Genomic DNA, 26,370 nt, shown 5'->3' with positions numbered 1-26,370 from the left:
ACTATGAAGAGCGGGGAAAATTGGACAGGGGCCCCTATTTAATTATTGACACCAGGGCCACACGATGCAAGCCACACGATGCAACTGCCCAAGATTAGGATAGTAATAAAAATACAGTAAAAAAAAAAGTAAAGTGCTTCATATCTCAAATGACTACACGGCAGCGTTCATCTGCTGTTAAAAGGCATTGTCGGAAATTCCACATTCCCATGGTGGGTGTGAGTTACTCATTCGGATCACCGCTGTAGTAACTGCATTAATGGGGGAGGCTATAATGAAAAAGAAAGTGTTGTTTGTGAGCGTGTGCATACTTTTAAGGTCTCAGTTTCAAAAATGTGAATTGACTCAACAAAAGTGTAGTATGTGTAACGGCATACAGTAGCAGCAGTTGAACACTCTCAATGGTGGCACAGTGGTGCATTGCACCATGGACCTGGCAACCTGAGTTTGAGTCCCAGCCATGGCTCACGTGACATCTCAACGGGTCCCTTGATGCCCCCTTCACTAACCAGCACTGACCAGCGTGGTGAAGTATGGTCAAACAACCCCGGTGACCAACACAGCATGGGGAATCCTTTATCCAGCAGTGGATTTATAAAGGGCATCACATTATGTATTATTCTATATCCGGATGAAAAGATGAATAAGGTTTAGTATGTTTGAGTGCTTAAATGCCACGACATCTCAAAGCAACCTTGCATAAGTAAATAAGCCACGAACATGCAAATGGAACAATTTGGGATCACAATACGATTCAAGGATCTATTCTTATTTGCATCATTTTTGTTTCATTTGTATTATTTTGTTCACTCCATATCCTGCTATATAACTTTTGCATATCATCCTATATTGCTTGGATAAGTAAAAAAAACAGAAATGGTATCTCACACAGACACGCAACTCAATGCATGTATCTTGCATATAAGAATTTATTTTAATTGATTAATCTATGCATTATTTTCGATTTAAAGCTTTCGTGACTGCAGGGATTCATCTTCTTGGTTCTTTCGGTAAAGTCACGTAGAAGGGAAGTAATAAAATAATAAAAATAAAACATAATTATTAAATTATGTTTTATTTTTATTATTATAAAATGAAAATAAAACAATTATTTTATTACGTTTTATTTTTATTATTTTTTTATTTCCCTTCTACGTGACTTTACCGAAAGAACCAAGAAGATGAATCTACGCATTGTTAAATGGCCATTCAAAAATATATAGCTTACGGTAAAATGCTAAACCTGAGCGGACGTACAAGTCGTGTAAAGTGTCCTACAATGGCACGTGACGAGGTGAAAAGGGCACCTGCATGGTGTCCTGCACCTGCCTTGTGACGACCTGCATAGCGCTGCAGACGGAAGCCAAAACAGCAAGCTCGGGAAGGAGAAACGACGGCCCGTGACGCTAGGCAGCTCGCCGTCAGCCAGTCGGGGAATGTTGCACTATTTATTTAATTCCTCTGCGCCTTTGGAGTTTAAAGCTGGCGTGGAGAGGCTACTGCGTGGAAGGCGCTTGGAATTTGCAGTGGGGAAAATAAAATATATATTGGGCTCCACCATGGTCTGGTCTTGCGAATAGTCGCGTGGAATCGTGAGACGTTATTGATGGGCTTTTGTTCTTATCCACAAGCAGATTTCAGCAGGACTCTTAATGTCAAGAAACATTTTTTCAGAAAAAAACGTTTTAAGAGACAGTGCCAGCCCCGATTTTGAAATAGAAGGGTTTTCATTATGAAAACAAAAGGGTTTTCATAATCGTAAATATTTGAACAAATTAAGTGCGCAGCTGTGTGTCGTTTAAGCCTACATTACCTCCTAATTATTAAAAAAATCCCTGTCTTTGGAATAAAGTCCAAAACCATTTTACTTGAGCAAATAAGCAATTTATTTTATGACTTAGACAAAAGTAAGCTAATGTACCATGCTTTGTGTTTCACAGGAAAGCGCCTTATTTAAGAATTAAATTTTTAATTAATTGGTTTGAATTTGTGTTAGAAACGTGGCTTGTTTAGATCGGTGTTGGTCACTGGCACGGTCTTCCTACCTGGCTTGACGCAACAAACAGGCTCAAGAGCGCTTTGCAAAAGGAACATCGGGAAGCAATCACAATCTTTATCTAAGCTACATGAATCCGATGAGCTATGAAGATCTTTTTCACAGATGTCCAATATGGGCGGGTCAGCGAGTTACAACACCAAACAAAAAATTATCGGAGTGCAAAATAGAGAAAATGCTAAGCAAGTCACGAACTATAAATACTCTTTGGTTCTTTCGGTAAAGTCACCGCTTGTGTTGCGATCGAAACGTCGTGATTTGTTTTATTTTATTTTATTTCTACCTACGTGACTTTACCGAACGAACCAAGGAGTATGGATTCCTGCAGTCACGAAAGCTTCCAATCAAGATTGAAATACAAATAAGTAACTGCTTCATTCATTATATGTCTGATTGATCGAGATTGGGCAAGGCAGCAAAACCGACAAAAGGCCTTTTTGCCTTTTGGCGTCCTCTGGTCCTCTGATCTAACACCGTTTGAGACTAGGCTCGAAAGAAAGCTGTCTCTGGTGTGGACCAATCAGTTTCAAAGACATATATTATCAGAGTATGTTTTTTGTTTGCATTCTGACCACAAGTATTGTGGTTAATGCGAACATGATTCCTTGTAAAAGGTTTCAGTTTGGTATTTTAACATCTTAACACCTGTTTTGTTGCCAAAAAAAAGGAGAAAACCTATTCTCAAATTTTAGTACAGGCAAAGGAGGTCCCATGATCTATCTCCATTGTTAGAGTGGAATTATCTAATGATATGAAAAAAACTATTGTGAATTCTCACAGAGCAGAATATTCTACGGAAGCAGATGTTACAGAACTCCTTCTGAAATATCTTCAAGTGACATCATAGCCACACTCGGGGCCAGCTTTCTCGCCTATCCTTCTACAAAGTGATATTTGTCGCACGACAGTGAAACTGATATTTTTTACTCTCAGAGCTGAAACTTAGAGCCACCTTCTGTGTAACATTTAATACGACGGGCATATGTGTGTGTGCAGTCATTGATGACCAAGCTGACACAATCTACTTCCTACACTTAAGAATCCGATTTAATCGCAGGCGGTCGAAACCCATATTCAACCTGATGATCGTAGTGCTGTCAGCTCATCGCTCTGACTAATTAGCCACCTGGTCACCTTATGAAACTATTATTCTTCAATGTTATCAGTCTTTAAAAAATATATATACATGTCTAATGATACGTTTTGGACATTTTGTATACAACGGCCTAACAATATTTTTTTTTATTTGCTCTGCTTCATAGCTACGATAAATACTGCGCCACATGTTGTATACAAAAAATAAATCTCACATCATGTGCTCTGAACGTGGCTGAATGGATGCCACTGGTTGTCGTTAATGCAGGACAGACTCCGATGGTTTTGAAGTCCACTTGGCCCAGTTTGCTTCCACGTGGCTAACTTTTGGCAAACCTGGGCCTCTGCTTTCCCTGCCATGTTTCTTTAGCAACATGTGCTTTGCCATTGCAAAGCGTTGCACCACAGAATGCATCAAATATGATCTGTGCTTTTTATCTTTTTTCTTTCTGCTGCAGGTTTTAACAATCGTGGATACTATAAATTATGGATATTTCAAAAAATCAAGAGTTTTGGGGTTTTTAGCAAATAATAAACCAAACCGTTTATTGTTTCCAGCCGGAAATACCACACATAGTATATTGGACCCACAACACTATGCTACAAATGTCTTGACAATTATTCTCCCATTATCCTTCATTTGTGGGAATGAATAATAAGAGGCAGAGTTGTTTGTGTCTTTAAAAAAGTTATTTTAGACGGCACCGCATGGCATCTGCGTAATATAAATCTTGCCAATATTGGTCACGATGGGTGAAGCTGTTTCCTGTCATGTGGCACTGTTAGAGTTGTTTTGCACTGATCTTCCACCACTGCGGCAGTCAGGATAATACATAATAGGGTAGAGGCACAATGCATCAAGATATGCAAATAATCTGAGCACGTAGAAAAGGTCACAGTTAATTCTAGATTAGAAGTTTTCGTGACTGCAAGGATTCATACTCTTTGTTTTTTTCGGTAAAGTCACGTAGGTAGAAAATTCAAATAAATTAAATCACGACGTTTCGGAAGCAACACAACCCTCCGTCATCAGGTGTAACCGCTCCAGTAAAATTGCTGTAGCGTGTGAAGAGAGCTATTCAGAGACACGTGTTTTTTTATATAGGGTGCTAGGCAGGGAGGAGCCAATGAGGCAGGGGGGGGGGGAGATAACTATCTCGGTGCTTATACAATAAATGTACGGTGCCTGTACGATGAATGGCGAATGGGAACACAAAAGGTCACTGGGCTTTAAAGTTACACATTACAGGTGGCCACGTGGCTCTAGGTTCAGAGCCTTGAACTGGCTGCGTTGAGATCCTGAATGGGAATACAGGTGTCAGGCATCCGTGGTTAGATCTGGTTCTCCGGCATAGTGAATTGACGGTCTTATCCCCAGTCACCAAAGTCTGAACAAGATTACCCGCTCCATCATATCAAATGCAGTCTTGCACTTAATTTAGCAAAATTACAAGATGTGTCATTTTCAAATATTGATTTGACTGTCACGTGACAAACAAACTCGTAGTCAGTGCCGGCTGTGTTCAGGACAAAAAGGGGAACTGGAAGGGATTTTCGGGATAAGTCTGCGAGAAAAAAAGCCTCTTCCACAGCCGTTCACGGATACACAGATAACAGAGTTCCATGAGATCTCTGAATTGATTCTGTGGCCCGTAATAGGATGCCAGTAGCGCAATTGAAAACAAGTAACTAAATGGTAACATTTAAAGCTGTTCCATGGCGCGTTTGGCTGAGCCAAAGCAATGGAAGCCTGACTTCCGGAGGCCTGACGTATTATTTGCGAAAAGGACACCGACTATAAACAGCCGACATCTGTTGCCATTCCCAATTGCGCATCTATGCGACAATACGCAGGGCCGTAGAGACGGGGGTACAAGGTGGGGCAGTTTGTAAAGACGGGGGCACAAAGTGGGGCAGTTTGTAAAGACGGGGGCGCAAGGTGGGGCAGTTTGTAAGACGGGGGTACAAGGTGGGGCAGTTTGTAAAGACGGGGGCACAAGGTGGGGAAGTTTTCTCTGGGGCTCAGATCAGGAGGGGGCCTCAACAAAGGTTGCAAGGGCCTCTGAGGAGTCCGTCTGACATTTTATCTCTGGGACTCCACAAATCCATTAATGGCCCTGGCAACGTGCACCATACTCATTGAGAAAATCCAGCATGGCCCTGAACTCCAATAACAGTTTGGCAGAGCTCATCTCTGATGATGGGCTTGAGCAACTAATGGCAATGTCATATTCCTCTGGCAGAGGCCAGTACGTTGGACAATCACTGTTGACTTTTCCACATCTTCCTCTTGAGGTCTGTGCCTAATGGCAACGTTTTTAGTTCAAGTTTCCTTCATCCTTCACGTCGTGTTATAACTCAGCGGCTCTTTCTTAAACTCATCGAGCATGTATCTTGCTTCTTATACTGCTTCTCTCTTCTCCCACATGCTTCCGTCCTGAGCTTCCTTCAGCAAACCTTCCCCGAGCACAGTGCTCCCAATTGCAAGATGTTGCCTTCTCTGAGTTGCTTCAGGCAGACTTCTCTTTCCCTTACTCCACTTTAGAACTTCCTCAATGCTCTGTCTTTCGGTGCAACTGACTTTCTCCATTCGACGCCGCATGCACCCGCATCTCTAAACCTTGCAGGCGTCTAGCATCTTTCTTTCCACATAGGGGCACCCAATTTGTCAACTCCAGAAGTATGATGGGCTTCAGTTGACCTCTGACTGGGATTTGAACTCCCAGCCATCCAACTGCGATTGGCTCACTGCGCCATAGCGTCACTCAGCCGGCACAACATTCACTCCGTGCAGCTACATTATTCATATTTTTCAAATATGTTTTTTTTTCTTCCACAGGGATTCAGTTTCACCGTTCACGATGGGTCACACAGCTGCCTTATCACTTCCCAGCCAGGTCTCCATTCATTCATGAGGGGCTGCCGAGCGATCTGATAGGGATACCAGTATACTGGCGTGCCTATAGCAGTGTCCTCTTATAAGGTGAGACACCCACCACTCCGTGTCCCTGAGCAGCATCGAACGCACGCGAGCACTGGTACATCCAGCGTTTTTTAATATATAATTTGCAGCCATTGGAATGTGGAATTCTAACCACTGGACAGGCGGTGAGCACCTACCCAAGCGCCTACAAGCAGAAATCAATTATGAACTTTTGCATCCAGCAAATAGCATTATGCATCCACACAGCATGCCCATCTTTCTTTTAGAATGTACAGCCCATTTGCCAATCCACGAATAGATGAAGACTTTTCCGTGCCGTGTCAGGTGTGGGATTCGTTTGGCCATACTTCTCCACGCTGGTTAGTGCAGGTTGCTGAACGGGGTAGCGGCCCAGGGCCAGTGACGGTAGCCGAGGGCGGAAATCGACCTCAGGTCACTGGGGGTTTGTGGTGCAGTGGAGCGCAAACCACTGCACTGGCATGCTACCCCGACTCCACATTGTACAGTGTGGTCATCGGACTCGTTACAAAAAACAATTGTAACAAGGCACTGTCATCTTAAAAAAGCCCAAGAGCAACACCAGAAAAACGTCTACCTGGTTACACATTGCGCATGAGCGCAATAATCCCACTGGAATTGATTATTTGCGGTATTTCCAGCAGACTTCAGATGACAGAACAGTGCATCTCCTGGCGGATACTCCCCCGGCACAGACGGGCCTACAATTCGCGCATTCACATTTCAGCTTCTCTCCCTTTCCGCTTCTGCCGCTGCAGGAACACCCCCACCGTGGACTTTCTCAGTGCACGTCGGACTGAACGCTGCTTCCCCAAATCTAAACAAATATTCCCTTCCTCCCCCCAACCTTCCACCCCCTACCCCCCCCCGCAACCCACCTTCCCGCCCTTCAGATTACAGATTAGATCTCTGGAACTCACTGCCAATCCCAATGGGGAAAGTTGCGTTTGTACAAACACAGTCTGCTACCCTTCGCTGAAGACCTCCGCACCGCCGTCCCCCAGGCTGGAGACAGTGTCAGCGTTCCACCGGGCATTAGCGATTGATGGCTGCCGTGGAATTTGCGCGTGGCACCTTTGACCTTTGCAGAATATTCTTGGTGAAAAAAAAACGCACACGGGCTGTAGCGGAGGCCTCACAGCAGTGCGCGCACGGAATCTCAAACACATGGAGGCTGTTTATTTAGGATCGAGTTAAGTGACATCATCAAAGCCCAGAGTCTAAATCCGACGGGGAAACTCCGACACCCACATGACACCAGGCGAATTGCCAGAGCTCTCGGTGCCAGCGTCAGGGCCACTCAACGAGAAAAATGGAGAGAATGGGCAGAGTGGGAGATTTAGGAGGGTGGCTGTAGAGGCGGGTGCCTTTAGATTTGAATGGTTTCGCGCTCCAGGTTCGCACTTCTGTGTCCTCCGCGGAATCACATCCTCGTTTGTTAATTGGAGACAAATTGGCAGATTTTGTTTTAACAGCAATGGCTCCGTGGTAGTGCAGTGGTAGATGCAGAGGGTTAGTGCACCACGCTATGGACCCACGAACCTGAGCTCGATTCCCGGCCACCGCTAACATCAGTGGCGTGTGATAACTGAAGCAGTCGTGGGCACCTCCCTTCACCAACCCGCATTGACCAACGTGGTGAAGTATGGTTAAACAGCGCCCACGGCCGATACGGTATGGGGGAGGCATCATCCATCAGCGGACTGGGCAAACGGCTGTAAATTATTATTTTTGTTATTGTGGTCTCTGGTGCTAAATGCGTAGAGGGTTGGCCTTGTTGAATTCAGTGGCCTGGCCACAGCTGCACACTGCAATGAACCAAAACTGCGGAATGCTGCTTCCCCAATAGGTTCTGAATTTCTGAACGCTCACATAAACCCTCCCCCCTCTGGTCTCACTCCACTCGCCTCCACGCACTTTCTCCGCTACAGCAACCAAGGCTTTTCTGTTGAAGCCCCCAGTCAGCCTTTGGTCAGTGGGATGTCGCTCATTCTCCTTTGCTGGCCCCCATAGTCTGGATCTCGCTTCTCCCAGCCGCTGGTGATATCAACTCCCTGCCAGACTCAAGATATTTTCCCGCTGCCTTGGACTGACCGCCCCCGCTGTATGAAAAAAATATCCGCACAGTTTGCTATGCGGTCTCATTGAAATGTTGTATGAATCCAAATTGTGTTGTATCGCCACACAAGGACAGTCGCACCGTATTTCCCAATACTCTGTAGGTGCACTATGTGACGGACACTAAAGTACACTATGTGTACCAATATACGGATTTTACAGACGTATGATCCATGCAAGTATGAACAAACGTAGGTGTACACGTCTGGGTCTGCGCCGCATTTAAAATTCCTCACTCGACTCCTGTTTGCTAATTGGAGCAGAATGTCCCGAAATTGCAACGGCATTGCTCTGTTTTGCAAAGACTACGGTGAACCGTAATTGACGCACCGTGTGAACTTTAGAACGGACGACAAAACCAAATGAATCAACCCGGGATCCTGGGCGGTCGATACAGCACCACCACCAGCCCTGCTTGGCACAAAGACGCAGTGTACAGTACGACTAAGGGGCAGGGTGCACGAGAGAGCAGCGTTTATACGAAATGTTCCCGTGAAGAGTACAGACAAAAGAACAACCCTAAGTCTTAAATTTCGATTTAAAGCTTTCGTGACTGCAGGGATTCATCTTCTTGGTTCTTTCGGTAAAGTCACGTAGAATGATTATAATAAAATAATAAATATATTATATTATTTCTATTATTTTATTATGTTTTATTTTTATTATTGTATTATTTTCATTCTACGTGACTTTACCGAAAGAACCAAGAAGATGAACCCTAAGTCTTGCCACTATTACCACTGCGACTCGGCAAGTATCGACGACAACAACAAAAAGCCGGTCTTAAAATGTAATACTTTACACAATAATTGGGGATGCTGCCGCTGCGGTGCGATGGTCAGTGAGCACTCGATGTGCAGTCACAGAGGTCACCGGTTCGATCCCAACTCCCAGCGTATCAGTGGAAACCACGGTTAAAGTTTCTTCTGTATGTATGTATGTATGCAAGGCATGTTGAACTTAATTCAAACCATACGCAACCAACCGTGCGTATTGGAGGTGCTGTGGAAAGGACAAGTAACCAAACACAAAAAAGTAGTTCTAAAGAAATTAGTTTTCAATTTGGCTTTAAAAGTGCAATAGCCTCCGGTTGCTGGAGCTATGCAATGTCCACCCAGCAGGGTACATTGGTACAGCACAGGTTGTCGATCGGCAGGTCTGGAATTTTGCTCGCGTTATGGCTTCGTGAATAGCGACGTGAAGATCCACGCCCAAGTTTGAAAGCCACGCGACGGCTTCGGGCGAGGCCAAAATAATTGCTGCTGTGCCTCTGTTGTGGCTGTGGTGTCGGGTAAATTGTGGGTACTCCCACCTCTTCAAACATCTTTATTTAGACCGGATGAGGAATCCGATAAGCTATGAAGCTATATCATGGGACGCTTTTTTGCCAGTATCAAAGTATGAAATAATAAGAATAGGGTTTACCCTTAAATTTTGACTTTAAACTTTCGTGACTGCAGGAATTCATATTCTTTGGTTCTTTGGGTAAAGTCACATAGAGAGAAAAATACTACGTGACTTTACGGAAAAAACCAAAGAATAAAGGAATAGGTTTTACCATTGCTCTCTCTGGTGTAGGACAATCAGTTTCAAATACAATGCGTATATTGTCAGAGCATGTTTTTGTTTGCATGTTCAACACAAGTACGTGTAGTTAATGCAGACTTGATTCCTTGCGAAAGGTATATCTTTTGCTCTCGCCAACTTCAGCATTTTCTTGCTGTGGTTGTTCCACCTGATGAAGATTGCTTGTGTTGCGATCGAAACGTCGTGATTTGTTTTATTTTATTTTATTTCTACCTACGTGACTTTACCGAAAGAACCAAAGAGTATATCTATTTGCTGTTTGAACATCTTAACACCTGATTTATTGCCAGAAAGGGTAAAACCTATTCTTATTTTTTCATAGCTATGAAGCCCATTTTCACAGATGTCCTTACCAGCATGGGCAAGGGGGTAAAATACCCTCCATAGGGGCTCTCAAGAGCTCCCTCGAGTGGAGGCCCGTCCATCAGCAGTCGTGAACAAGCAATTTCAGGGCTGCACCTACGTCTTTACATTTAGTTTTTTATACAAAATAATTAGTTAATCGCCAACTTTGTAATGGTCAGCAAAAACAGGGAACGAATTCAGGCTCGGTGTCTGGTCTTCTATACTCTTACAAAAATTGGAGGGATGTGATTTAAAAACAGCTGGGGACAACTTTTTTTTTCTCTCTCTCAAAAGACGCCAGCAGCCTACGTTTTTTTCCATGAGGTCATTCCAATTAGAGTCCAATAATTGGATTTTTAGGCACAGGTCACAATTCGAGGCCAACACCAGATTTCTGAGCCGAAGCCTGCAGTGTTTTCGCGTCTACGCGCACGTTTGGTGAGGATGTTTGAAGAATGCTGCTGCTTTGCTCTCAGGGCTACCCCAGGTGCCTTTGCACAACAAAGGACAAAAGACACGGAGGGGTTAAGGCAGGTCATCCAAATAAAGAAAAAGCTCCCATCATGTCAATGCGATGGAAAGGGAAAAAGGCTACGGGGCCCAAGCTTGTCATTGAAAAGCAGAGGGGCTCTGCGTTACCTCGGCTTCTGAGAAAGCAAACGGTCTTTGGGGAACATCCTTTCACCCCTTCGCCTGCCACCTCCCCATTGTGGCAGTTGAGCACATGACATCATTAGCAGCTGCCACACTCGGCACAGGGCATCTCCGTTGTGCCTGTTGCGTTTTGCTGGGTCCACCGCAGATGGCTGCCTACTCGCTGCCGCGCTAGCACGCGTGCAGGTACTTTTCATCTTACAAACACAGTTACACGTGATAAGCCACTTCGTTGAGCTATCATTTGTAGCCTGGTCGTTTATGACAAAGAGCGAAATAGCTCAGTGGGCCTTACCTGGTAAAATAAAAAATAATTTAGTTTAATAGTTTATAGTTTCCCGAGATGTAAGAAAGGGCATTCGTTTAAAATCAGCAAGGCCATCCACGTGATCGTGTCTGTCGATGTAAATGCACAGGCGAGGTCACATCTGTAAGCACAGTGTACGGAAACAAAGAGTAACAGATCACTGCTCGTGTTCTATCCAATGAAGGACTGCACAGGCAATCACTATCATGGCATACGGTGGGACGGGCACTCTCATCGCACTGGGCGGGCGCGCGGGAAATGTCATCATAGTACGAGCCTCGTAATGGACGGGTTTTCTCTCTTTTTTTGCGTCTATTTCGATTGTTATTGCAACGGGGCTGTCGGTGCCATATCGTGAGATAAAGAGGTTGCCAATTTTGGACCAATGCAGTGAGCAGTGCATCACCCTGCACCAGAGAAGAGCTTACGGAAGTTGAGATCATAGAACTGCTTCTGAGCTCGATTTAAGTACCTTCTCAGGAACAATGTTCATTCTCCTTTGCCCTGGTATAAAAATGTTTATCGTGTGGCAGTCAAACCGGAGTCAGCATTATTATCCGTGAGTCCTAATTTTTGTTAAATCAAGTAAAAAAAAAACTAATATTATGGCTTTCCTGTAGTCATTGTGACCAAGCAGGGACCACAAACTGGCTGTACTTGAGAACACCGGTATATCATTATCAAGGGTGGCGCTGAAACCTCGATTTGTGAACCCGGTCCGGGCTCATCTCACTCACCCAGCCACCTCTTTGGCCAGGTTTGTCTGCAACTGAATGTGCCACCGTTCCTCTATAGTCCAGCGGTTCTGAACCGGGGGTACGCGAGCTGATTTTTAAACGTGTGAAATTATTTCATACTTGAGGAATAAATCACGTCGGGAGCGTGTTTTTGTTTTTGTTTGCATGTTCACCACAGGTACTGTGTGTGGTCAATGCAGACATGATTCCTTGCAAAAGGTTTCAGTGTGGTATTTAACATCTGAACACAACTGTTTTATTGGCAGAGAGGGTAAGGCCTATTATTATAAATTACGTGATGCACGCAGAGCGTCCTTTTAGTATTAATTTTTATTCGCTTGCAGTTACTAGCTTAGTTAGGGATACCTCACAAAACGAACAATTGAGTTAAAATATTGATGTTCATTAATTCACAGATGTAATTCTTAGAACCATATTGGGTCAGGTAAGCAGGGGCGGGCGGGCGGGGGGAGCGGTACTCGATTGAAACAAACTTCAACAAGGGGGTAAGGTTGGAAGTAATAAAATAATACTAATAAAACATAATAAAATAATTCTCACGACGTTTCGGCCACAACGCAAGCAGCCGACAGACCTGTTCTTCACCTGAGGACCTGTTCTTCACCTGAGGACGGCTGCTTGCGTTGTGGCCGAAACGTCGTGATAATTATTTTACGATGTTTTATTTTTATTATTTCATTATTTCCATTCTACGTGACTTTACCGAAAGAACCAAGAAGATGAATCCCTGCAGTCACGAAAGCTTTAAATCGAAATTTAAGGGGCTAAGGCACAAGTAGCCGCGAGGAGGTTTGGGGGGGGGGGGGGCACTGCTCTGCACCCGACGCGGCGACCGGCACCTCGACGATGTTGCTGATGTCCTCGTGTCCCTCGAATCCCGGCAGCCTCTTCTCCAGACAAATGACGCTCACGTCCTCCGAGTGCTTGCAGTCGTGGACTCCCCAGCCGTTGGACTGACACTGGATGAGTGATCTCTCTTCTCCATTGCAGTAAATGTTGTCCAACAGAATTGGTCCTGGAAACAGGCGGGGGCAGAGGGGGGGGGGGCAATCCTTGTAGCAAATGATCCAGCTCAAAATGTGTCGGAGAACCAACCGACAGCCGACCGACAGGGTGACGATTGCGATGCCTGGGATTTCTCTCCCTTTGCCGCGATCGTGCGGCATATCTCAGACGCTGTTGCCAAAGCAGAAGCAGAGAGCGTGAGTCGATATATCTTCTCGTAACACTTCAGCCGTGGCGGCGGGTATTAGGGTACACGGCGCATTGCGTGCGCACGCTACCGCCAACTGCCATTGCACAATGGGACAAGTACAAGAACGCTTGCCAAACTGACTGCAGCCGTATCCAGATCAGATAAAGGAACTTCCTTCGAAGTAGCGCATTACTTTATCTGAGGGGCTCGATCAGCCCTGAAGCATCAGACCGTTTAAATGCAGGGCGCGAGTGACCTTCAGTGTCGATCTGTATTCCTCACAGAAATGGACCTCAGGCGACGCTGCTGTGGCCGCTGGCATGCGTTATTACTGCTCTTCTCGTGGCAATTACACGGACAAGTCACAAAACAAATTGTTGTAAATATACACGTGATATTTTGGTTTGCCGAGAAAGTCTCGCGTTGAGTCCATGCGTGGTGATTCGGCCCGCAAGCGGGACTTGCTTTTATTCGTGCTGTGTTTACATTTCAAGTCTTACCCTGGGAGTAGTAGGGGTTGGGGGTTGGTGTGTTTTTTTAAGACTTCTCCGATCTGTTCATTTACACTTGAACTTTAGTTTCGTCAATTTCTCGCATTTTGCTGTTATAGTACTAATCTTATTACTTTATAAACGGTATAAATGTATATTCTTGGTTCTTTCGGTAAAGTCACGTAGAAGGGAAATGATAAAAGAATAAAAATATAAAACATTTTATTATTTCCCTTCTAGGTGAATTTACCGAAAGAACCAAGAATATGAATCCCTGCAGTCACGAACGCTTTAAATCAAAAGCTATAAATGTAGTTTGATAAAAAAAAAAAGGTTTTACATAAATGTGCATTATTTAATGAACACGATAATTACTTACTCATCCATGCGATTCATTACGCGACTTGAAATCAGTAGCTACAATAGAGCAGTACAGTCGTTCAACTTAATACATCTGCACGAAGCGTGAATATAAATGTTCCATTCAACCCGCCACCACCTGGCACAGACAATTAGTAAGGTTTTTCAAGTAAACAAAACGTGCCAATTAGTTGCTAGTTCAGCACACCGGTGTGTTGGAGAGTAAACCCACAACATTTACAATTCGAGTACGACGTTTCGCTGGTTGTTACAACCGACATCATGAAAAAGTGATTTTAAACATGTGGGATTTCGACGATGACAGCATAACCCTTGCAAATGATACAACAGCCCCGAGTAGGTTTTTAAATTTTGTTTTTTCAATGCTAATCCCTCACATTAACAGAGCCACTTCCATGCTATTTTCTCTCATTAACATCACTAGCCCCGGCCACTTCCTTATAACCCTGGAGCTACACCCATTTCAAACCTTTAAAAACAGTCTGCCTCAGCAGCAGACCACGCTTTCCCACCTGACGACGGACGCTTGTGTTGCGCCCGAAACGTCGTGATTTATTTTATTTTCTACCTACGTGACTTTACCGAAAGGACCCAAGAGTATGGATTCCTGCAGTCACGAAAGCTTCAAATCAAGATTGGGCCTTTCAAGTAGCGGCTCGTGAGTGCTATTTCAGATTCTGGCTTTGAAACGATTCCACCCAGAGAGGAGGGACCTTCGGGAGACTGGGAGGGCCCTCCACTGGATACGCGGACCGTGAAATGCACACCCTGTTGTTCTATATTTGCAGTGCACGGGGTGCGGTGTTCACCAACTCTCTTCTGCCCTGATCCAGGTCAGGAAGCAAGGCCGTGTTTGTACTTTCACTCCGAGTCACAGTGGACTTCCCCCCTCCCCCCATCTTCCTCTTGGGCTCTTTTACTCAACGCATGTTTTCATACTCGTTTATGAATGGAAAAAAACAACAACAGCAGCAGCAGTTATTTGTCGTCTAACCCAGTAAGGCCTCGTGTAATCCTGCGGCTGACTCATGCTCAGGGAGTTGCTACAGAACTTGGGACGTTCAGGTAACGTAGGCCGTTTTGTGTGTGGGAGTCAACTCGATTTCCCAGAAGAAAATAAAAACCCACACACACACTCAAACTCAGAAACCTATTTGCTGTACTGCCTGAATACAAGCACTTTGCTGCCATGCAGCTAGCTGTCACCTCGATAATAACTCCACTAACTCCACCACCCGGTTACCGAATAACACCTGCCCACCTTAATACGATCTCCATCAGCCTCTGGGCCATCTGAACTCATGCTTTCCATCAACATTTGTTTAAGCGGACAGACTGGATCGCTTTTGACTCGCCGGGTCTCAGGCCCGTGCAAGAAATGCCCTCTCAATCGCGAGATGTCACAGGCAAGGGTCGTCGTTACGAGTGGGGTGAAGTGTACGCATAACTGACCTCATGATCGCATTGCGTTTAATAGGACAGTGATACACCAGCGTTAGCGTTAGCTGGTGTATCATTAGCGTTAGCTGGTGTATCAATGAGAGCGAGTCAGCAAGAGGCTTCATCATAATCAATCATCATTACAGAAATTGATGCGTTACATCCTAAATTACTTTCGATGTTTGGAATGCGTTCTGAGAGTTGACAGCAAGGACTAAAATAGCAAGTGGACGCCACAGGAATATTGCTTGCGTAACACTCGCGTGCACTGAGACCCCAGATCAGTGTTCTACACCACGGCCTGCTGGCCATCATTCGCTGGCAGCGTATTGTCAGATGTTCATCAGGTGACTCCTGCAGCCATCCACTGGCTCACTCACCAACCTCGGCATGACCGCAATAGTTTGCTGTCTTTTCTTGGACTTTCTGTTTGCACATAGTCACTTTAATATGCTTTTTTGTTCATGTTTTTGTTTTTTGTTTGTTGCGGTTGCACCCGATTCAAGAGCCGAATGTCTCACAGGGCTATACCAAATAAATGAAACTGAAAGTGAAAAACTGTCCATGTATACGGTGCTGATCAACTCCCGACCAATACGAAAGGAGTTGAGGTTTCTTTAAAAAAAAAAGCCATAACACGAGTAACCGAGCAGCGATCGGCGGTCTGGGTGGCGATGACCCAGCCAAATCAAAAGGGGGTCGGTCGGGGGGGGGGGGGTGACCTTGATTCGTTTATGGTGAAGAGCCGTGCTTGCGAGCGAGCTCTGTTCTTTGAACGCTCCAATCAGATTACAGTGTGCTCCTCGAGCGGATCTATCACTGCGCACACTCACGCATTGTGCGCCAAAGTGTTGAATTGCGCGTAATAAAATAAAGACTAAAGCAGTGTCTCTCCACACAAAAACTAGAAATATATATATACCCCGTATATTTGTTCTCCGTGCGTCGATGGGCCTTGCGAACCACAATGCTTTTCAGCAGCGTTTGTTTGAGCAGGACTACTCCAGACCACTGTAGTCTCTCATTGAAACAGTCAGGCCACATTTAACAAATGCTTACTCTTAGTTCTTTCGGTAAAGTCACGTAGGTAAAAAAATGAAATTAATAAAAATGAAACAATAAAAATCACGACGTTCCGGAGACAACACAAGTCTCCGTCATCAGGTGGGACCGTCACAGCCAGATTTACTGCATCATTCACTTGATGCAGCAAATCTGGCTGTGACGGTCCCACCTGATGACGGAGACTTGTGTTGCCTCCGAAACGTCGTGATTTTTATTGTTTTAATTTTTATTAATTTCATTTTTTTACCTACATGACTTTACCGAAAGAACTAAGAGTATGAATCCTTGCAGTCACGAAAGCTTCAAATCTAGAATTAACAAATGCTGCTATATCGCTTATTTTTGTTGTTGTTGAGTTAACAGACTCGGCTTATTATGTATTGTCAACTTATTTGTTATTATTGTGCACAGTTTCGGGATCGCTCGGATGAGTGTTTCGGTGCTTATACAGGGTGCTGCAAAAAATGTTAACACTTATATGGGACTATCGTTTTTAATGGAAAAATAACGGATAATACAATGTGACACGATAACAAATGTATGTTAATAGCTTCAAAAAGTGAAAGAGTCTCTACTTGTTCGTCATCATTGTCAACACGTGCCTGGAATCTTCTCCAGATGGTCTCCAGTGCCCGGAGGCAGATTTATTGTGGTGTTGTTGTAAAATGTAAATACTCAGAAATGTTTTATATATAAAAAAAATGTTTAACATTTTTCACGCAAAATTCTCCAGTGTTACACTTCCCAGGCAGTGGATGTCGTGGAGGGCTGCCAAACATCTCGGTGCTCTGGTATGAGCCCCCACGTAATCTATCTCCCAACAGGAAATGTAATTCGTACGGTTCTTAGTCATCTAAGTTATTCGCCCTGTCACTATATTTGCGCCTGTGAACTAATTGGCTCGGCATGCGCCCGATCTCATCGGATCCCGGAAACTAAGCAGGGTTGAGACTGGACATTGCTTGAATGGGTGACTCTGCATCCATGAGAGGTTGTTATAAGCTCAGAGGGGGGGGGGGGGGACGTGTTGAGCAAGAGAGGGTATCATATTCTTAGTTCTTTCGGTAAAGTCACATAGAAAGAACCTCTTCTACGTGACTTTACCGAAAGAACCAAGAATTTGAATCCCTGCAGTCACGAAAGCTTTAAATCGAAATTCAAGAGAGGGTAGTGCAGCATTGCATTGTTGTCCCATCATTCCATGCTCCCACGTCAATGTTCCCCACCTTCACCAACCCACGGTGACCAATATGACGAGGTGTGGTCGAACAACCCCCCACAGCTCTAGATGCGTGGGGAGGCCCTCATCCAGCGGTGACTAAAGGGCTGTACACGTACGATCGTGATACAATCGTAAAACAAATGAAAAATAATATTAAAAAACTATGAAGATGTCTCAGAAGTGGAAAACCTGTAGAGGGGGGCTGGTCAGTGTGGGCTGGCGAAGGAGGGACCCCAGGACCGGCTCAGACATCACTCGCCACGGATGTTAGCCGTGACCCGGAATAAAATGCAGGTTTCCAGGATCAGAGCAGAGTGTGTGAACCTCTACACCACCGCTCCTCCCCTCATCGATATAACATCATCCGCTTCAATGGTTGGGCTTGCTTACAAAAGAGTAACATTTTGACTTGTAAAGTATCTAAATATGAGTCCACTTCGAGCCGCTGCACAAGGATGGGAGCGAGGCCTAATTTCTCACAGGAAGACCCGGAGGCGGCACGTGGCTAATAGCCACAGTCATACTAGATGTGGTGTGCTGGGTCGATACATATTTTCTGGGTTGCTGATCCAGACAGACTCGGCTGAAATTAAGCCATGGGTGGGAGAAATATGTGCATCACGATGGCCCTGGAGATGCGTGTGTGTGTGTGTTCTTTTTACAGGGGGCAGAGGTTGTGCTGTGATTGCCACCGCTGGTGGTTATCAACTCCGGTGCTCGCAACCAGTCGCGTGGTGTGATTGGCACAGGCCCAAGGCAAGAGCACAACAATCCTCGGCGACAAACGCGGCCTAACCCGCCCGAATCCCATCAACGACTGCGGAGGAGCGGCGGGACACGGCGCGTGACGTGACGGTCTCGCCTCACCTGAGCCCTGGCCGAACTTGGCGCTGTGGGCCCACGTGTTGGCCCCGGTGAAGCCCAGCTCGCGGCACACCACGTTGGCCGACTGCAGGTTGAAGTCGTCGTCGCACACCGTGCCCCACTCGCCGTTGAAGTAGACCTCGACGCGCCCCTCGAAGTAGCGCCGGGTCGGTCCGGCGAGCCGGACCTTCACGGCGGGCTCGGCCGCGTCACCCCCCGGCGTGCTCCCGTCGCCCTCGCTGTTGTCCACCTCTCCCTGGCCCCAGCAACCGGTGACTCCAAGCAGCAGCAGCAACAGCAGCAGCAGCGGCGGCGGCGGCGACGGCGTCGCGACTTTGGGCGCGCACGCTCGGGACGCGTGGGGTTTCATCGCCGTAGGAGACGGCGCACGGTCCCTGCACGCGGAGAGCCACGCGCACGCAAGTTAGGCGCGCGCCGTATTGACCCTGAAGGTGGAAGCGAGCGGGCCTTGGGCAGGACACATCGCCAGACGGGATGATCGTATGCTGACCGAGGCGAACGACGACAGAAGGGGCAGACGGAGGAGAGGATGTTCGCCAAGGGAGATGGGGCGACGACAGCGGCTTGTGTGCACGTGCTACGTGGCTTGTCACAGGGCGCAATCGTGAGAGGCGGCGATGGCTTGGGGAGGCCTTCATCCAGTAGTGGACATACCTGTCAACCCATGCGGTTTACCCGTATTCTTGTATAGGGAAATTGAGTTTTCAGGTCCATACGGCGTACAGCCGTTTCAATATGGGCAAAAATAGAATTGTTTAGTGGCATAATTTTTTTTATTTGTTTGTGTTTCTCCCTTGTGATAGGACCTTGTAGGATAAACATTAAGATTTATAAGGGCACGGGGTGACCAGTAAGGTCTGTAATAAGGTAGGGCACTGATAAGGGGTTGACAGCTACGAGTAGATGTCATGGCTGATGACCATGGTTCTGTTTACGATGGTTCTATTTGCTCAAAAAGGGTCACGCGTGGAAGGTTTGGACAATTCCTCCATAGATATTCGCCCGCTACTTCAGCGCGGCGTTTGGGAAATGCTTTCAATGGGGCAGACGTTGTGCTGCGATTCCCACCGCCCGCTGGTTATCAACTGCAGTGCTCGCAAGCAGTAGCGTGCTGTGATTGGCACAGGTCCAGATGCAACGTAATTCAATGCAGCCGCCTTTCAAATGCCCGTCCCCCACTCGTCTTCCTTGTGGCCCACGGGTCTCCATGCTGCAGCACGGCCTGGCGTACTCAGTGGCGACCACGCCACTGATCGCAGCTCATCTACGGTCCAGCTTTCAACCACGCCAAATGTTCCCCGTTCACACGCTGGCCAGGTACAACGATATGCGTTACGTAACAACGCCACGCTTCGTGAATGCGACTGTTGTGTGTTTTTTTCGGACGTGGAATAATGAACGGCAAGAACACTGGCGAGAGAGAGAGAGAGCTGGTGTTGAGGACCACTGTCGTCCTACTTTTGCACAGTTCTCATCGACACTCGATGCGTGTGGCTGTGTGGAGGACGCATGCAAAACACACACGGCGTGTGTACATCATCTGCACCTAGTTTACACAACAAAGGCTCATTCCTAACAGCGTGCTTCAGCCGCACCGAACCTCACAACAATAATATCCAGGGCCTACCTTGGCTCCTCCCACCCTCAACCAGTATATATATACAAGGACTGTTTTCTTGGAATTTCTCTAACTTGATACAGCTATCGTGCTGTGACGGTTCCACCTGAAGACGGAAGCTTGTGTTGCCTCCGAAACGTCGTGATTTTTATTTTAATTTAATTTAACTTTCATTAATTTTAATGTTTTACCTACGTGACTTTACCGAAAAAAAACTAAGAATATGAATACACACGCGTGTGTCTTCTGGACAGTGGGATAACGAATGGCATGACGCTGACAAGTTGCGCAGAAGGATTTGCTTGTGAGATTTGACTGAATTTAAAAACCCATCCGATCACAGGTGGCGGTGCGTCGACAAAGGGCCTGTACATTTATTCTCATTAAAATTGTAAATAAATGAAAGAAACAAATTCCCAGACATCCTTAATCCACCAATGAGTGAAAGGCCTGCCAACGCCATGTGGGTGTTGTTTGACCATACTTCACCTCGGCAGGTCGGTGCGTGTGGGTTATCAACGGTGGTCGGGAAAGAGGCTCGTTCCAAGCGATTCTGAATTATTACGAATGCGTGAGTTCAAGCAAATTGCCAGTGGCCCACTGCAAACTGAGCATATTGCGGCGTCGTGTACACAGAATGAGTGAACCCTCTTCTTGGTTCTTTCGGTAAAGTCACGTAGAAGGGAAGTAATAAAATAATAAAAATAAAACATAATAAAATAATTCTCACGACGTTTCGACCACAACGCTGTCTCCCCGACAGACCTGGTCTTCACCTGAGGACGGCTGCTTGCGTTGTGGCCGAAACGTCGTGAGAATTATTTTATTATGTTTTATTTTTATTATTTTATTACTTCCCTTCTACGTGACTTTACCGAAAGAACCAAGAAGATGAATCCCTGCAGTCACGAAAGCTTTAAATCGAAAAGAATGAGTGAACTTACATTCGGCGCAGTTAATATATTCTGAAGCGACTTACACCTGGCACGTGGAAAAAGCATGGACTGCCGTCCATATGGCAGTGGCGGCGGTTAGACGGGAAAGAAAACTGGCACGGATGCGCGTCTATCGCCCGAGCACGATATCCCTACACACGTGGCACGCACGCGTCCCACAATCTCTTCACGAGCGAGCTGGTTGGTCTAACGTCAGCAAGTCTACACGGTGCACCGATGTTGCTATTTGGCACAACGTAAAGTGAGTCGTGTGCCAGGTTTGAACGTCTTTAAATGCAACAAATTAATGAGGCTTTTAAGAATGGGGCCTTTGAAATAATGGGCTAGGTTGTTCAAAGTTAAACATTCCCGCAAAAGACATTCCAGCGGTTCGTGCATAAATTAGTGTGGAATGCCCTGAACAGTGCTGGACAATAGTGAATGCAAACGTTTATAACGGCGCTGCTGTTTGTGATGAGAATTTCGCGGCCCGTTCGTGACAAGGATTTTATTTTTTTAACCGCACCTCCGCGTTGAAGTTTCTTGAACACAGTCGCAAAATTGAAACGGCACCGCTGCTATTTTTCATTAAAGGCTGGCGTACGAGTGTGCGCGTCGTGCTAAAAGCCGCTGAAAACTGGCTACGTAATTGTGTGGTTATATTTTTGGCACGGACCCACATCAAAGGTTTAGTGACCACCACGTTTGAACACGGTAGAATTTGTAGATACTCAGCGGGCGACCTTTGTGTTAATGTCAATGTCCAGTGGTGAGTGATATAAATTCACCCGCCAAGGAGCCTGGAATTATCCCAGTAACTCTGGGATAAAGGGTCGAATATTTACACCGCCACTCACCATGCCAATATATTCAGGAGATAATTTCCAATGCCGAGGTCTGCTAGGCGCGAGAGGGCTTTATGAGAGATTTCGTGTCGTATTTCTATTCCTCCTCCATTGAATGAGCGCAGGCTGCAGTGGTTTACGATATGGCTCAGAGCAGAGGTGTGGACTCGAGTCATGTGACTTGGACTCGAGTCAGACTCGAGTCATGAATTTGATGACTTGCGACTCGACTTGGACTTGCATAACAATGACTTTGTCCCACCTCTGAGATGTGGACTCGAGTCATGTGACTTGGACTCGAGTCAGACTCGAGTCATGAATTTGATGACTTGCGACTCGACTTGGACTTGCATAACAATGACTTTGTCCCACCTCTGGCTCAGAGTTTGGGCTGAATAGCCACAACTCACCCGCGTGTTCACGCAAGGCTGTGGCGTGAATGCAGCTCACTCATCGGAATCCCGTGTATTCTAGACATTAGTTTAAGCCGTAAATGGGTTTTGCACCTAACGTGCGCCAGCATGCATCGACGCAACGTAAAACCTGGACCGGGTTAGCCAGCCCCGCTGGAACGGAGACAGCTTTGGCATGCACTTTTATTCAACTTGGATTTTCACAATGAGAAACGTGGAATTTAGTGCATTAGGTGTAACCACTTCGCGAAGTTCAGAAAATGTTACTGTACACACACACACAATCATAACCAAATAATTTACACCCAGATATAGGCTCTTGGTTTCATTACAAACCTACTACTCACACCCTCTCACCCAGTTCGTCTTTTGATATTCTCCAACCATTTATCATCATACCAACAACTCACTTGTATTTTAATGCAGAGTATCGATATGCTCTCCGTTGTGAGATAGGCACGGAAAGCCAGAGAGCGATACATAGTTGTAAAAATAAATTCATAACTCAGTTGGGAATTGGTGTTATATTATGGATTCATTATTGGCACAGCAAATCATTGTGTACTCCTGTGAACAAGGGCTCGACTTCAACCGCGATCCATCATGGCCAGTGACCCCGAATTAATTCCGCAGCCGGAACACCACATCCAGTATACTCCTCGCCATGACTTTGACTACAAGTCACGGGCCTACTCCAGACCATCAGCCACCCGGAAACAATATGCACTGTAGTGAGAAATTGAGCACGACTGCTCGTGAAAGATGAGGTCGCGGGGTCCTGAATATACACCCTGCAACGTCAAACTTTGGTGATTCCGTTTCGAAGTTACTAAAACTCAACTGAAATATGTCTATTTTACCAGGTAAGACCCACTGAGCTATACAGATCTTTTTCAGAAGCGACCTGGCCACAAATTATAGCTTATCATTTAGAAATGATATAGCAGCCAAATACTCTAAACGCACGTTGATTCTAGATGTGGAGGGAAATACCGAAGAACCCGGAGAAAAAAAATCCACGCGACCACGGGGAGGAGAGACACGCAAACTCCAAATATGCAGCAGGCGTCAGGGTCGGGATTAAACCCACGACCACCTGTGTACCAGGCGAGGTAGTTCACATTTCGCCACCGGTGGCGCCATGAGTATAGCATCAGCTACCGTGCGAAGTAGCGAGCCAGACGCGATGCGGAGAACGGCCCTGAGCTCTCCGTGTACTCGAGAGAAATAAAGGAGTGATTTGTGTGTGCACAGTGCTCCAGCACTATGCACCCGCGTTCAAAAAGTCAACCCATGGACCCATACTCAGGTGGGGTTTTTTTGCACCTAGCTCGCCTCCATTATCCATCCCGAGCCAATTTTGGAAATTCCACATTCCTATGGCAGGGATCAGTACATCCCGAGGACAACACGACGTGCTTCATGCGGGTTCTAAAGTAGTTGTTCTTTGACGGCAGGGCGTGTTGAACTCGCGGCATTACGCAGACGCCGTTTCGTTGTTAAATGATTGACAGGCCTCTTGTGCATTTCATTTACAACTTTTCAGTCTGGGTTTAAGCCACCGTCTGTCTGCATCTTAGTTTGTCTTGGTCATGACTCAGCTTGCAATCGTAGTTGTACAACAACAACAACAACCTGGTCTGCCAGTCTGAGCATAGAGGGGACCACTTTAAAACTTCAAAGACTGCAAATTTAAATTTCTACGGGGTCACCATCATCACCTTCATCATGCATGACGGAAAGATCTATCTCGTACCCGTGCACGAGCTTAGTGCTCTTAGCTTTTGAACCTACTGCATAAACATGAATACTAATTTAAAAAAAACACAAAGCTGGTCGTATTGTCGCGGAACAAAACCTATCTTGCCAATTCATTAATTTAAACACAAACTGCCAGAGAGTCCGGTATTAGTGTGCTATCTCCAGAGATTAGAGAACTCTGTGATATCCGCTGCTGTGATAACCCGTTCACTAACGCAATGGGTTGTTGCAACTGGATGTTGTAAGAAATCAGAAAATTTAAAGGTTTAACCCACAATTCCGAAGGCCTCTATACTGCCAGTTCTCTGACATATCTGAGTAATAAGACGGAACGGCGAATTAATGGCCAGTTGCTCGCTCTCCGTACGTTCAGACCGACGGGCAAGATGACACGTTAAAGGCGCAGCCCTGCAATGTCCCGCTTACGCCACCGCTGGCGGACAGCCCTCACGAGGTCTACTCTTCCGCACCGGCAAAACGCGCTGGAAGCGGTGCAGCACCCACACTTGACCCCACCACTCGCAGTCCGCCTATCGACCGCGGGGACCCCCTTCCGTGCCGCCGGTTGGACAGAGGCGGCTAGCGGCGGTGAATGTAAGAAACACGTGGCAATTGTGCGAACTTTCTGCGTCGTAAAATTGATTGATCTCTGGTGATTGCAAGTCCAATGTTCTATCCATGACAGCGCAGCAGCTTTGTCGGGTAGGAAACACGGGGTGAATGAGGTTTGTGCCTTGGGACATTCCGTTATGTTCTTGGACGATCCCTTTTATGAGTGTGAGTGGACGCAAATGGCAGCTGTACAAGCCTGTTTCCAATTCCATCCTTGAAGGGTTCTGCTATATATATGTGTCTTAGGGTACAACGTATGCACGCACGGGCACGCTATATATATACTGCAACGACAGCTCGAAGGGGACAAAGACGACGCCTCGCTCAGCCTTACAGACCGGCACGGCAATCCCTTGGGAGCCAGACAGTTGCGTAAGTGCTCCATAGGTGCACTGACAAGCAAAAACCTCGTGTACACACACACACATATAGACACACACAGGTATGTGATTGTATACGCGCTACTCCTCTGGTGTGCACACTTGTGCATTGTCAGGTCAAAGTGTCCCTTAACTCAGCCGATCGCTCGTTGCTGTTGCCCGCCCTAAGCTTGTCGGCCAGTGTAAGAAATTCCCCGTTGCTATGGCGAGTACAGTATTGCCGAGCTGTTTTCAATGAACACAACTTCCACCTTTTCATCAACCATTTCCTCCACCGACTGATGCAGAACTAAGATATTGAAAATTGAAACGGCAAGTCTAGCCTGTCTGCGGATGCGAACTTATGAATGTGTGGTCATGAGCCACCACCACGTCTCGCATTGCCTGGGCAATCCGAGCCTTGACAATGAATGACAGCTCCATCGCATACACGCGTGTCGCGCAGCAGGGCAATGGGATCGTTGGGGCAAGGCATTTAAGCAAGGGTTCATCCGTGTAACAAATCAAATAAGCATAAACTCAAGCGCCCCTATCTGTAAATGAAAAACATCTCATCCTTACAAAATACACTTCACGATTCTACTTATATGTAGGTATATGTGTGTGTGTGATAAACAAGGCATGAGATCTCACCGGCAGTGATGCTAGTTGCAGGAGCCGAGCTTGCTGCTGCTGCTGCACATGAACTGTCGCAGCTCTGAGTGTGGGATGAGGGGGACACCGGGGCATAGGAGCCACGGGGCCCACAACAGAACCTTGACGTCAGTGAGAAGGGGGGAGCTGCTGGCTGACGTGTCTGGCTGGCTGGGTGAATGCGTGGGTGGGAGGGGTGAGGGTGGTTGTGGTTGGGTGCACGTGTGGATGGTTGGGTGTGTGACCGGATTGCTGGGTGGGTGGATGTGTGGTTGGGTAGGTGGGTGTGTGTGTTTGCCTGGATGTGTGGTTGGTTGGGTGGATGGCGGGATTGATTGCTGGGTGGGTGTGTGTGTGGTTGGCTGGATGTGTGGTTGGTTGGGTGGGTGGCGGGATTGATTTCTGGGTGAGTGGGTGTGTGTTTGCCTGGATGTGTGGTTGGTTGGATGGATGGTGGGATTGATTGCTGGGTGGGTGGGTGTGTGGTTGGCTGGATGTGTGGTTGGTTGGGTGGATGGCAGGATTGATTGATGGGTGTGTGGGTGTGTGGTTGAGTAGGTGGGTGTGTGGTTGGCTGGATGTGTGGTTGGTTGGGTGGGTGGCGGGATTGAT

The 26,370-nt window shown here is 46.4% G+C and overlaps 1 protein-coding gene across 3 annotated transcripts in view; it reads right to left on the bottom strand.

The window, feature by feature from the left end:
* The window catches only part of LOXL4 (lysyl oxidase like 4), a 74,628-nt gene extending 48,708 nt beyond the window's left edge, over window positions 1–25,920 (bottom strand). For all 3 annotated transcript variants that reach the window (XM_078855506.1, XM_078855503.1, XM_078855505.1), the window contains exons 1-3: window positions 25,759–25,920; window positions 18,544–18,935; window positions 12,722–12,897 (exon numbers count right to left, since the gene is read on the bottom strand). In XM_078855506.1, the coding sequence (XP_078711632.1) occupies window positions 12,722–12,897; window positions 18,544–18,910 (543 nt within the window). In that variant the 5' untranslated portion in view covers window positions 18,911–18,935; window positions 25,759–25,920. The remainder of the gene's footprint in view (window positions 1–12,721; window positions 12,898–18,543; window positions 18,936–25,758) is intronic.
* Window positions 25,921–26,370: the final 450 nt, after the last annotated feature.

Source organism: Lampetra fluviatilis, chromosome 4 (genome assembly GCF_964198595.1).
Source record: "Lampetra fluviatilis chromosome 4, kcLamFluv1.1, whole genome shotgun sequence".
In the NCBI taxonomy this organism is placed as follows: domain Eukaryota; kingdom Metazoa; phylum Chordata; class Hyperoartia; order Petromyzontiformes; family Petromyzontidae; genus Lampetra; species Lampetra fluviatilis.
This window is presented reverse-complemented; position numbering and strand designations above follow the sequence as displayed.